Genomic DNA, 14,957 nt, shown 5'->3' with positions numbered 1-14,957 from the left:
TTCAGGAAGCTGTCGTCTTCATTAATGTGTTATTAAAGAATGATTGATACTGAAGCCATTTGCTGGTTTTATCTACAGTTCATATTATTAATGGGATACAACATTATTTATTTTAATTAATATTTAAAAATATTGAAAACATTTAAAGCAACTTTAATCAATGGTACTACACTGTAAAAAATGAGTTAAGTTGACAGAAGAAAAGACTAAAAATAATTTAGATAAAACTATAAAACTGTCTTTTGATGTTACTTTAAAGTTTGGATAATAAATAAATAACAGTACTATTAATAGATTCCAGCATTTTGTAAAATAAATTTATTTTATCAGACAAAACAGGAAACATAACTATAATTAAGTACAAATATTCTGGAATGCCAATAGAAAAAGCAACACTTTAAAATTTGAAAAACTTTTTAAATTTTGATGGAATTTTCAATAGATAAGACAGTTTTCTTATTTTATCTACAAAAATCTAGATGATTATTATTATTTTTTCTCATATAAATTTGAAATATTGTATTTTTAAAATTGTCTAAATTTTAAGAATACATTTTAAACAGTAGTATATCAGGAAATCTTATTTGTTTAATGATAAAGGAGAAAGAAGTAAAATAAGGAAGCTGAGAAGTCTGAGAATGACCAAAGTGTAAAAAAATAATTAAGTAAAATTCTTATTTCTTAATATTTCTCACCCATTAAATATTCAAAATAATAAAGCAGAGTATTTTTATTTAATTAAATACTATATAAGAAGTAAATTATTATTTCATAGATTAATTTAACTTATTGTGTAGAACAGGCCTGGCCAACCTGCGGCCCGTCACGTTAAATTGTGTGTCCCTCTAAGCGATATTATATGTCTATTAGAACTTGTTTCCCGTTGTGTATACCAAAACAATTAAATAAATGAAAATTTGCATGTGTCATTGTTATAATGTGCAAGTATGAGTACGAACTCTTGGTATAACAATAAAATCTTATTTATTTTGTATTTGTTTTACTTTTTAAAAGCATGTTTGCCTAAATTGTGGCCCACCGTAATATTATGCGTGATCAAAGTGGCCCACGAAACAATTTGGGTTGGCCAGGCCTGGTGTAGAATATGATTTTAATTTTTATTATATTAAAATTTTAAAAATTTATGATGATGATAATTTTATTTTCTTAGATAATGATGAAAAACTTCAACTTGAAATTCTTTACAATGCTCGGGGTCGAGAAATAAAAAAACTTAATAATGAATTAGATACAATTAAAGAAGAAAATTCAAGAGAAATTCACATTTTGAAACATCAACTTACTGTTACACAAGGTAAACTAAAAATTGCTTATACTGCTGTTACTTTTACTTCTGTATATTTTGTACATTTGAATAACATTATTGAAACATCTGGAATCAAAACAGATTCATCATCTTTAGAAGCTATAAAACATTTTCAAAACTTAACAATAAATTTTTCACAAAAGCAAATAGCAAAAAAGAATAAATAATAATCTATATATAAAAGAGGATATTTGTGTGTTTGCTATGCACTCCTAGGCCGTTTGACCAATTGCTATGAAACTTAGCAGTCACGTTCAAATACTTCAAACACGAGTGTGATGAATCGACCCGAAATTATTGATTAAACTTCTATATATCAGTTAATTTCTGATTGATTGCTGACTTTACATGTTGCACTATCTATTGGCAAAAAATTTAGCAAAATAATTAACTATATAATTCTTATGAAAAAGGATATAATTTAAAAATATATTATATTCACTGAATTATCCAAAATCCAGGAATATAGAGAACATGTACATTTTTGAATATTTCTGAAATGCATGCATTATATACTTTACATTATATACATGATGTTTTCTTACTTTAAGTTTTATTGCTGAAATATGAAATGCACTAATTTTGAATTATTAAATTTTATACTAAAAATTTGGAATTAACTGCATTTTTTAAATACTGGTTAAAAGACAAATTTTAAGGAAAATAATAGCAGTTTGAATTAATCAGATTCAACTCTATATATTTAGAATATCACTATTCTATTTTGATGTTTTTATTTAATAAATACTTTGATGATTATGGATTTCTTTAAGTAAAAGTTTGATTATATATATATTTTTTTTACATTTAATTTTGTTTAATACTAATGCTGTGAAATTTATTTGGTAATTTTCAGGAGATTTGGAGAATATTGCTTTGAGTATGACAAAGGCTCGTGAAACTCTTGCATTGAAAGAAGAAGAAAATTCATTGTTAAAAGGACAGATAAAAGCTTTAGAAATACAGTTGAATTATGAAAAAGAAGCTAAGGAAGAGGTATTTTGTTTAAACTTATTTAAAGTATTGCAATTATAAATGTTTATCTTTCTTAAAAATTTAATAAAAAATATTAAAATAGTCATTTATTCACTTTATTAACCTGGTCTGAATATTTTTAGTTATGCAATGCTCTGGTAATACATTTGGATAAAAATGAAATGAAATGAAATTATAAGTGTGTTTGATTGAAAATATTTAAGGTATTTATCACCTATTGTTTGCAAAATAAAATATGGAGACAAAATGAAATTGATGGGAAATATTCATATTTTCAATTAAAAATTAAGTTATAAACTGATATTTACAGGAAAATATTTTTACTTATAAAAGTTTAAAACATTTTTTGCTTTTTCTAAGGATCAGTTGTTTGTTTCTTGAAAAATGGCATATTTTGTAAGAATAAAAGAAATATATTTGACAAGATTGCAACCAGATTTTTAAAAAAGCTAAAACTCAGTGTGTAAAAGTAGCAAATAAATATTTCTGATGTAAAATTCATATATTACACACAAAAATATGAAGTACCAACTTTTAAATATATTAATGTAGACAAAAATTAAATAATTTTTAATTAACAAATTTTCGTAATCACCTTATGCTTGCTGAGAAATGTTTATTTTAATTACATTTTTAATCTAAATTCTATAGGTCGTCTTCAGATGTACTACTGTATCTGAACATTATTTAAATAAGAGGTTCTCAACCGTGGTCCATGTAACATTACTGGGGGCCCCAGAAAAAAAATACCAAATTGGGAGTTCACGGTGATATTTTAGTGGTCTATAGGGTAATTCTACTTCAGTACAATTGTTTTTACTAAGAATTAAATTTTTACAGTATATATATAGAGTCAATTTCTTTATTATCACTTCGTTATGAACCTGTTACTGGTGTGCTTTGTGAAATTACAGTTTATCACAAATGCTTTTGAACTTTTGAGCAGTTCTTCTTCAGGTGAAATCTGTCTGATGGAACGTGAGTGTTTAAATAAATCAAACTCCTGTAAGTCGAAATCTGTTGTGACAGGCATACACATTCATGCATGGATGGCAATTAAGGGTTGGTTTCTATGAGGGCTTGCCAGGCTACCAATAGATGTAGCTCCTCCTTCCTGTTGATGCAGGTGGTGCTGTGGCTAGCTCTATAAAATGTCTTATCACTGTCTTAGACTTCAAATCTCTTTATCCTTCAGTTGAGTTCTCTCTAGCCTTTTGCTCCCTTAGAGATTTTTTGCTCACTTTAGTTCATGATCGGACTCTACACCAGCAAGTACTAGAAATGGCCCATCTCATCTGTTACAATTCTATCTTCACTTTCGATGGTACTGTTTACAGGCAGAAAAGAGGAGTATCCAAGGATAGCCCTGTGTCCGGAGACCTATGCGAAATGGTCATTAGGCAACTTGAGAGCAAAGTCCTTCTATCATTCCTCCTGGACATCCTACTGTATAAGAAGAGATATATAGACAACATTTTCATCATGTGGAATAAGATGCCAGACATGTCGTTCTTCGTACAACTTTCAATGACAATCCATATAGCTTAACAGTAGGGGTTGAGCAGACTAGCAGCACTGAAGTTCACTTTCTAGACATAAGCATTAAATCAGAATGGTCCACCATCTGCACATCAGTATACCAAAAACTGAGTGCATCTTCTACATACATACCCGTGGGTTCATGCAACCCATTCTCATACAAGACTGCAGCATTTAATGCTCAGGTTAAAAAAGCTCTTTCCCATTCATTTACCCCGCAAGTCCTAGTCACTGAGTTAGCTTATATCAAGAAGATAGCAAACAAACATGGGTATCCTAGTCTGATGCACCATTTGGTTGAGCGACACCATCGCTCGCAATGCATACCCAACACAGATCTGAGAACCAACATTGATCCTGACAACCTAACACGTTTCCTGATCACTTTTAACCCCTTCATTAAGGTGGTGTATACGGAGATTGCCAACAAACGTCATATGCAGATAGCATACAGGAGATGTCTGACAATAGACTTTCCTGATCGTAACAGACTTCCTGGCATCTACTCCATCCCACTTAAGGACAACAGATGGGACAAAGACCAGATTTATATTGGTTCTAGTAAACACTCATTAAGTACCTGTATACGAGAACACTGAGCAGACCTGCAGCACAGACGACATGCTACTGCCCTTGCCACGTATGCATGTGATCCAGACATCGAAGCGGAATTTGACAAGGCTGAGATTGTCATTAGTACTCCCCATCAGGAGCATCTTAAATGGCTGGAAACCATAGCCATTTATAGAGCTAGCCACAGCACCATCTGCATCAATTGGAAGTAGGAGCTAAATCTATCGGTAGCCTGGCAAGCCCTCTTAAAAACCAACCCTTAATTGCCGTCCACGCACGAATGCTCATGCCCATCGCAATGGATTTCAGCTTACAGGAGTTTGATTTATTTAAATATTCACGTTCTATTTTGAAGCATTCCATTAGATTTCACAAAGCACATCGGTAACAGGTTCGTAATGAAGTGATGATTTCTCCTCGGTGTTTGAAAGATGGTAAGCTTTATATTTAATTTCTTTATTACTCATTTCTTGCATAATGGTTAAAATATAAATTATTTAAAATATTGAATATGTATACGACATATATATCTCATTGACAAAGGTCAGATAGAGATTCTGACCTTTTAACAAATTTTCATAATCACCTTATGCTTGCTGATAAATGTTTATTTTAAGCATTGCTTGATGCTGATGGTATAAAGATTCTCCTAACAAACCCTGGCTATATAAGCCAGGGTTTGTTAGGAGAATCTTATACCATCAGCACCATGTCACTTGACAGTGACATTTTTGAAGGTTTTGTGTCAGTTTGTTCCAGATTTCCAGATCTTGAAGATTAGGGAGGAACACTCATTGAATAAAACTGCATTTTTTTTTTCTATTACCTGCTTAGGTCTATCTTAAAATGATTTATTTTTAATTTTTTACTATTGTATATAAATAATCTGTAGAACTTAATTGTTTAATATGTTTATTTTGCAATAAATTGGCTTTCCTTCAAAATAAAGCATAATCATTAACTATTTCTTTTATTTTTGATACAATTTCTTTCTTTTTTTATTAGTGAAAAATATAAGGTTTTTTTTTCTGTGCAATGTTTATGGGGGTCCACAAAAAAAAATTAAGAGGAAAATGGGTCCCTGTGTAATAAAAGATTGAGAACCACTGATTTAAATGAAACATTCATGGTGGAATGTGAAATGTTTTCTCACTGCTGAATCTGATTTTGATTGGTAATAATTTTAAATGGCTAATTTTTAACCATAAAATGTTATATAATGCATTTAAAACAGCTTGACAAAACTGTTTGTTTAAAACACATTCAAAAGATTGTTTTAATAGATTGAACTCAAAGACAAATTTGAAGGATTCAAACCTTTTCAAAATTTAATTTTATCAGATAATATTATTTAATAGTCAAAAAATATCTTGTGTGATGTCTAAAGTTTATAATGACAGATGTGAAAATGTTTTATAGCATAAAAGTTGTTTCATTCAGTTAAATATCAAGTAATTCATTTGTATATTGTTTAAAATTTCAGTTTTTTATTCAGTATGTCTTTACTTGTAAAATTTTAATATTTTTTCTACTAAACTAGCATGATTATACATTTTAAAAATAAATATTGTTTAAATGTTAGAAGATTTATTCTTGTAGATTTAATTAAAGTTGATAAAGTTTACATGTAATCATAATATGCCAATAGTATTTGCAAGTAATCTTGAAATACAATGAAATTTATTAGTTTTGTCAAGTCGTTTTAATTTTATTGATATTTTGATGAGGATCTAGAATTTTTCTTAATGGGAAATATAAAATTCTTTTTACTTATTCTGTGTTATATTATTTTGTAAGAATGAGGCCATTATGTATTATTGATTAGATATGTATAAATTTTAGTGATACATTACATAAATTAAGTTTTCATTTATTTTAAAACTAACTATTCTTGCAGATAATAAAAAAATTACATGTAACGGAAGCAACAATTTCATCTTTACAAAAGCAAATATCAGAACTCAGTCAGTCAGAAAATCTAGTTAGAACTAGAGAGCAATATGAATCTGTTATAAGAAGCATGAAAAGCAATCATCAGGAAGAAATATTATTGTTACAGACAGAAAATGATAAATATAAACATGAATTAGATGAAAAGGTAAAACAAAGTTTATTAATTTTGTGAATTTTAAAATCATTATTATACAACTGAATTTTTACATGAATAATTTTGAAATAAAATACAGATAACTGAATATATGCAGTTAATTGGCTCTACATATATCTAAACCACATGTATTGAAGTTAACTGTCAATGGGGAATAAATTAATTTGTGAATTAGATCATTAACAAGTCATCTAAAATTGTAATTTTTACATTTATATTCACTTGGGCAGAATGAAAACACAAGAAATGAAGAAATCCAATTTAAAAAGTTATATATTACAGAATTATTAATTAATTAAAGATTTTAGACAAGTATAGTGCAGTTGCACACAAAAAAAATAAATTAGAAAATAACATTAAAGATTGATTAGAGTTTAGAGCTACTAAAGTTCCAAAAAAGTTTAAAAATCAAGCAAAATATTTATCAAGCATTCCCTGCATAGTTGCTGTCTTTTTTTTCTTTCTGTCTTTTGTAGAATTTTTAGTAAAAGCTAGAGAATTAAAACAGAAATGTTTGCAGAAATTACACCAAATGTGAATATAGAAATAAAATTATTCAAGTGCACTAAGAAAACTATGATTAACTTTTCCTTACTAATAAACAGTAGCAGAAGTGGAGAGAACAGATCTGTTTAGCATTGCTAGCTGTGAACTTCGTTGAGCTGGTAACATTATATATCCCTCAGAACAAACTCGCATTAACCAAAATCCTCACTGATCAAAACTGCATATATTGAATAATTTTAAATTTTGTTGTAATGAAATCAATATCAATTTATTACAAATACATATAACCTTAAGTTCCAGCAGTATAATTTAATTTAAAATGTAAATGTTTGCAATCATTTTAGATGATCATCATCAAGCAAATCAAAAGAATAAATACTGTATTTTACAGACTATAAGACGCACTTTTTTCTTCGAAAAATTGCCTCCAAAATTCAAGTGCGTCTTATAGTCCGTAAAATACGGTAATTTTTTTTTTTCTGTTTGATTTTGCCTGATAATGGTTGTTTAAAATTATTGGAAATGTTTGCATTTTAAATTAAATTATATTGCTGAAACTTAAGGTTGTATATGTTTGTAGTATATTGCATTCTAGCTGTGTTATTACATTTGATATTAACTATTATATTATTAGACAAAATAGCTTATTTTTTATACTATAATTTAGATTAAAAACAAATTATTATTTTCTAATTTTCAATGCTAACTGTAGGTAATTATAATTTTCTTATTCTTTTATCTTTATTATTTGTAAATGTTTTCTTCATTTTTTATATTATTAGTTAAATAGTATCTAGTATTGTTCAGTTAATTCAGTTAAATTTAAAGGAAGTTTAAAATATTGAATACATTAGATGACTTATTTTAAAATATCTGATGTCAGTGTATAATATGTATATACAAGGTAGATGCCAAAAGTTTCCAGCCAAAATGTTTTAGATGTTATAGATATAAAAGTTAGATGTCATTTTTAATATAGTCTATTTGCAGTTCAATACACTTATTACATCCTGGAATTAGCATTTCAATACTCTTGAAAAAATAGTCTGTAGTTTATTTCTGCCAAATGCTCATAAACAACCTCTTTTCACTATTCATCACTGTTTGAAAGTTTTTTTGAGTTTTGGAAGCAGATAATCACTGGGATCCAGGTCCAGGCTTTAGGGTGGATGGTCATGCTCCTTAAATCCACACTCCTTTACAGCAGCCTTGGCAATGGCAACCCTGTGCACTGGCGCATTGTTCTGAAAGAGGCAAACATGATGCAAATTAATGCAACAAGGCTAACTAAAATGAATGTTTCCAAGTGACTTATTCAAATTGGCAGAAAAAATTGTTTTATTAGTCCATATACGGATGGTACAATCTGATACAGGTAGCCCTCGGTTTATGCCGATTCACAATAATGCCGCTGCGCAATTCGCGGTAGCCCTTGGTTTACGCCAATTCATAATAATGCCATTGCACAATTCGTCGTTTCACCATGTAATTCCTCGATTCTCCCCATGCTAGACTGATTTTCATTTCAATGTTGATGTATTTACTGAGATGTGATGTTGTATATTCGTTAAAACAAAGATTTTTATTGAATATATTTATTTTTTCTGTTTATTATTGTTTGGTATGTATACATTTACATTAAATTAATATTATAATAAATAAAAATATGAAAATACTAAATATTTATGTACCCACGTATACAAGAATAAAAGAGGGCAACACCTTTCCCTATAACAGGGATGGCAAACCTTTTAAGCCCACTTGACATATGGTAAGCATTAGGGTTTCTCATTTCTCATGTCCCAGGATTTCAGGATATAATTGTGACCATAGGGCTGGTATCTCCTTGATACCACGTCAGGATGACACCACTGTATCCTTAGATTGATACAGAAAATCAATTGCGCAAGCGGTTACGTATGGGTTAGACCTGGAATGAAGCGAGTGGAGAGGATGACGGAAAGAACGCACCCAGAGATGTATATATAAAAATATACCCGTTTATTTTCTCATACGTCTAATTAGATACAAACGATTACTTTACAGAAGATGATAAGATACATGACGCGCGATCCGCAACATTAATCTACGCGGATTAGAGAGAGAGAGAGAGAGCTTACAAATATTCGCGTGTAGGATAAATACCTTAAGATATGTAGTCGGATGTTGATGTAATAATCGATGATATCCTTATAGACCGTTGTAGGCGTTCGGACTAAGAATAGACGATCTTGTAGTAGATCGTCGGTAATGACTCTGTCCACTAACAGGTAATAGTTGTTCAGATAGGAAGTGTAATGATGACAGTTCGGCTTGAATATAGATGATGAGGGAGGATCGGCGGCGACAGGTAACTATCCTTTTGAGCACACAAACACACGGTCAGTAACAACTTCTCCGTCTTACTCATCGTACTCCCTTTTTATATGGGGAGGGAGTTTGCAGGCCCTTCTTTGATTTCGTCAGAAGAGATGATCTTCTTGGACCAATAAAATTATTGGTGACGTAGTCGTGTCACCGAAATTTGACTCATCTTAACAAGGAACTCAACTCGTGGGAATCGAGTTTAGACCGCTCTTATCAGAAAGTTTTATCAGTTGATTTCCCGTTTAACTAACCCTTTTTGGTCTACTTCGTTCCATTTTGTATAAAATGTAGAGTTTGCATAAAATATAGTTAAAAGATTATAAAGGTACATATAAATGATAAAGTTCACAATATCCCGATCGTCACATAATTAATTATTTTTAAAATATAAAAAATATCTTGAAGTTGAATGATATAATTATTTTTCATTTTTAAAAGTAACTTAATACATTCTGCAACCTCCAAAATCATAATATTAATAATACAGTGTAAAATTACCTTTGAATTACGCAGAAATTTTCACAAATAGAAAAATTTATGAAAGTTTGTCGGAAACTGCCTACCAAAAAAATGCCTTTGAATTGAGTTGAAAATTTAAAGAAAAAATGAACTTAGATCAAACTTCTAACTTAGAAGGTAATTTTCGTTTTTTAAATAAAACATAATACAAAATATTATTGTAAATTTTTATAAAATTTTAAAAACCAAAGATGGTCAATACTCCGATCACTCAATCTGGTTATTATTTTAATAATGAAAAGTCCCGCTACTGAAAATGCCCTTTCCAATTCAATGGATGTGAGTGGAATCATCTTTAATGCATTTAAGAGAGACAAATGTTACATGTTTTTTCATCCATAGTGTCAAAGATTTCTAGTTTGTTTTTGAGATGCATTGCATTACTTCTTTTGCTCTCAAGTATTCTTGATTTGTCTACTTTGGCTGTTTTAATAGCTATATCAAGCTCATAGCGCGATAATTTGGCAGTTGGTTTGGCTTTAATAATCAGATTTATGAAGAAAAACTTTATACTTGCAGACTTCATACTCATTTCTCTCCTTGCCCAATTTGCACAACCTGGTATAATGCAGTTATTGAAACTACTGGGCATAGTTAAAATTAAGACAGCATCGGTGCAATTATTCAAGATATTACAAGTTCTGACAAGTAAAGAATTTTCAGAATCCTGCAGAGTCTTCACAGTCCCACAGAGTCATATTACGGGTTCTGACAAGTAAAGAATTTTCAGAGTCCTGCCATAAATACATATTGATTATTGACAATCTGTGGGATGTCATAACAAGCAAAAATTTAAAAAACTAATAAGCAGGCTTAAAATTAATAAATACAAATGTATTCTGACAGTTTGAGTTAATTATACCAAAATTTCCTCAACCTTAACACATAAAAAAGAAAAGAGTGAACTTTTAAGAAATTTGTGGGATTTTCCGGGTTAAAAAAACAGCTAGGATCCAGAGATCCCATTTGAGAAACCCCATCTCTTACCTTCTGCCTGGTTTTCTTTATTGAGAACTAATTGTACTAGTACAATTTTTCTTTCATGTTCTCATTTCCTATTCTAACTTACCTATAAGCCAGGTGTTGCCATCGTTGATGATAGTGCTCTAAAACAGCGGTTCCCAACCTTTTTTCATTAGCATACCCCCGTGGCATTTCCAACTTCCCAATGAGCAACACATGCACAAATCTTGCACTGCCTGTTTGTAGAGTGTGTCGCCATTTTGAATTTTATTTTGACTCGGTTCTCGGTTCCCTGAGTACCTACAAGTCTGGTTTTTTTTATACGCACATGATTTGGGCACCTAATACGCTGTGCCAAATTGCAACTTCTGACATGTACTCTTTCATACCTCTAACCTGGTAACACAGCAGACAATACAATTTTATAAACAAGACATAGTCTTGTCAATAAAAAATTAATAGAAATACTGAATAAATAATGAAAAAAATTACCTCTTGTAGAGAAATTCTGAAGAAACTAGCTATTTTCTTTTCCTTGCTAACAATAAAAAATACTTTTTATAAACAAAAAAATACTTTTTCAAACAACACATGAGGATATTGTTGAGAGATGATAATAATAATAACAGTAACACACCCCACCATTAAAAGTCTGTAGCATAATCACTAATCAAGCATAATGGAATCCCCAATACCATTGACCGACTGTGCAACATTTATTGATCTGTTGCATTGTACAATCGGCAGCATAAGTTTTTATTTCTAGTTTTGCATTTTGAAATGCATAATGAAGTTTGTGATCATTGCAAAGAATATTTTTTACCTAATAATTTTTTTTAATACTATTAATTTGGGATACATATATTATTTTTTCTGCTATAATAACTAACTATTTTCTGTACCCCTAAACAACCTATTGCGTACCTTGGGTCAGGAATCGCTGCTCTAAAAGAATCTGAAAGATTGTTGTGTTTTGTTTTTATAGATTAAATTAAAATTTACTACAAAAAAAGTTAAATTTTTAAAGATCTCTTAGACAAAAACAAGCAAATGAAAATACCAGATTTTATGAAAAAGTGAAGAAAAATCAAGATGTTGCTGATACTTCATATTAAGGTTAATAGAAAAGCGCAGATGACTACATTTTTCCAAAAAGAAAACATCTTAGTTTAATAGTGTTTAGCAATGAAGAAAAAATTAACATTGTACTAACAAAGTAACATTGTATTAACATGTAATACTTTTGTATGTGATTGTTAGTTAATTTTTGATTGTTTTAATAAACATGTTCCTCTTAATTATGAAAAAGAATAGTATACTTTTGCTAACTTTTGGAACCTAACCCTATGTTTTGTACAGTATGGATTCATATAACATGGCTTTTTTTTATTATCTAACTATCACGTTATATGGAAGATAACTGTATTTTGAAAAGTCGCTACTTACTAATTTACATTTAAATATGTAATGTATTTACTGTTTATAATAATTAATTAAGAAAAATGATTAAATACTGTTGAAAAATATCTAAAGAGAATTCTTGGTTTAAAATGTGGATGATATCAATAAATGTCATTTCAGATTATATAAACAAATAAGTGAATGTAAATTTTTTGTTTTTGATTTAGCACTATTTTATTTAGTAAATATTTTAAATTGTTTTCATTTTGTGCAATTTTGTATTTCCAAAATTAAAGATTTATAATTTTATAATTTTTTTATAATTATCACAATATACTGTTCAGATGATGTTTATGTCTGAAAATAAATTTCACTTCTACTTCAGATAAAATAATTTAATTAATATTTTTTTTCAGTCAGTGGCAGAACTTTAATTCATGATGCACTCTTGTGGGTCCCTCCCCCTCCCAACCTACCACAAAAAACAAGACAAAAAACACCCATAGAGCCAATTTTTTTCTTATACAGTATTTCTTTTGTCATTCCATAATTTTCTTATGAGTAATGTTTAATAATGCATGTAATTTTTGTTTAATTCTTTTTAGACTAATTATATCAGTGATTGAGATGCTGGTGACAATGTAATGTAGTTTTGCTGAAAGCAGAGGCAATACTACAATGGCACAAAGTGGTTTTGTCAAACCAGGGCTGGAATCAATAGGCCCAAATGTGTCAAGCAAAAATTCTGTAGGTTACAATCAAAACAATTGTTTTAATCAAGGGTTTGACAGAGTCCTGGTTTTTATTGATAAATTTTAAAAGTTCTATAAAAAGAAACACTCCCAAAAAAGGCTGAAACATGTTACATATAAAAACATTGTTAAAAGAGAGTGTCTTTACATTTTATCTTTTTTTACACCTTAGGAACCAACAGAGTCACACAGTTTACATATGGTGGAAAAGAGCCTCAAGAAAAAAAATTGGCTCTATGGGTGTTTTTTGTGGTAGGTTGGGAGGGGGAGGAACCCACAAGAGTGCATTATGAATTAAAGTTCTGCCACTGACTGAAAGAAAATATTAATTAAATTATTTTATCTAAAGTAGAAGTGAAATTTATTTTCAGACATAGACATCATCTGAATAGTATATTGTGATAATCAAAATACTAGCACACAGATTAAAATATTAAAAATAAATATCTATTGTGTTTTTTAAGGTTAAAATTAATAGTAAATTCAAACTGTATCAAATATGCTAATGATATCGATAAACATTATGCTTCTTTTTATTCTTTCTTTTAAAAGAAAAACAATGAAATAATATATGTAATGACATATCATGATATTTTTTTTACTTTTAATTCTAATACACAGTATATGTTAATATGTTACGTTGATTATAATTTTTTAGGATTATAATCAATGTAACATATTTACATATACATTGTAATTCTTATTATTATAATATTTTTATATATATTCCATATTTTATTCATATATTCTTATTATTCTTAGAAATATATACACACACTTTTTTTCTAGTGTTAAAAACACTATTTGTATTGATGTTTGTAATTCTTGATATGCCAAATTGTTTTATGTTTTTCAAAATATCAATAGACAAACATTGCCAGATTTCATGAATCATGAAACTCAAATTTATTATTAGAATTATTTTTAATTGAGTGACTTCAAATTGCAGTTCAAAAGTAATGCAAAATCTAGAATGTAAATTGAATTTTTATTTAGAAAATTTATTTATTCTAATTTTATCTTTGGTTTATAAATATTCAAGAACTTCAATTCAAAAATAAATTAAGAATTTAAAACTTACAGAATTAGAATTATATCTTATTGTAACAAATTTATTAAATAAAGAAATTTTTTTTTATAGAAAGAAGAAAATGAACTTTTGCAGAAGGATTTGTTGCACCATGCTCAAATGCTCCAAGAATTAAAATTAGATAAAGTTGAAACAATTAATAGATTGACTAAAAGTTTAGAAACAAGTCAACGACAATGTCAAGAATTACTTGAAACAGGTAAATAGTTAATTTTTGCAATGAAATAATTTTAAAATTTCTTGAAAAATAAATATAGTTAAATTATCATGAAATTTGAGATTTTATATTTTATTAAATTTCAAATACAAATTGAAAAAGAAATTACATGAATAAAAAAATTCATAAATCAGTTGATATTTATGAAAATATTCTATGATTATTTATTACTTAGTCTACTTCACTCTGTTCATTAATTTAAACAGATTGAAAGTTATAAAATATGTTAAAATAATAGTTAAATCAGCAATGAACAACATCAGCAACAATTAAATAAAGTGAAATTATGAAATGATTAAAACATGTTTTCATATAAAGCCAAATAAATATTTTTACATGTGATATATAATCTGCAAATGAAAAATTTGCTAGAACTGGAATAAAACATTTGCATAATTCTCATCAGTTTATATTTTGTACCTGTACATCCAAAATGACATTGAAAATATGACACCAATATGCAGTTTAGAAGATACTTTCTGAAACATTTCATTTTTTTCTTGCCTTTCTTCCATTTCACTTCCATAAGCAAATTCATGGAAAAAACAGAAAAAATCTAAGAGAAAAAATTTTAAAAGTTGACAATATAACATTCAGCA

The 14,957-nt window shown here is 28.7% G+C and overlaps 1 protein-coding gene across 1 annotated transcript in view; it reads left to right on the top strand.

Annotated features, from left to right (window-relative positions):
• LOC136980489 (centrosomal protein of 152 kDa-like) overlaps positions 1–14,957 on the top strand; it is a 37,078-nt gene that overhangs the window by 1,201 nt on the left and 20,920 nt on the right. Inside the window, exons 3-6 of the mRNA XM_067276614.1 lie at positions 1,172–1,315; positions 2,184–2,323; positions 6,333–6,533; positions 14,193–14,340. Of these exons, the coding sequence (XP_067132715.1) occupies positions 1,172–1,315; positions 2,184–2,323; positions 6,333–6,533; positions 14,193–14,340 (633 nt within the window). The remainder of the gene's footprint in view (positions 1–1,171; positions 1,316–2,183; positions 2,324–6,332; positions 6,534–14,192; positions 14,341–14,957) is intronic.

This window comes from Centruroides vittatus, unplaced genomic scaffold (assembly GCF_030686945.1).
Source record: "Centruroides vittatus isolate TY-2023 unplaced genomic scaffold, ASM3068694v2 contig_7, whole genome shotgun sequence".
Lineage (NCBI taxonomy): Eukaryota > Metazoa > Arthropoda > Arachnida > Scorpiones > Buthidae > Centruroides > Centruroides vittatus.
This window is presented reverse-complemented; position numbering and strand designations above follow the sequence as displayed.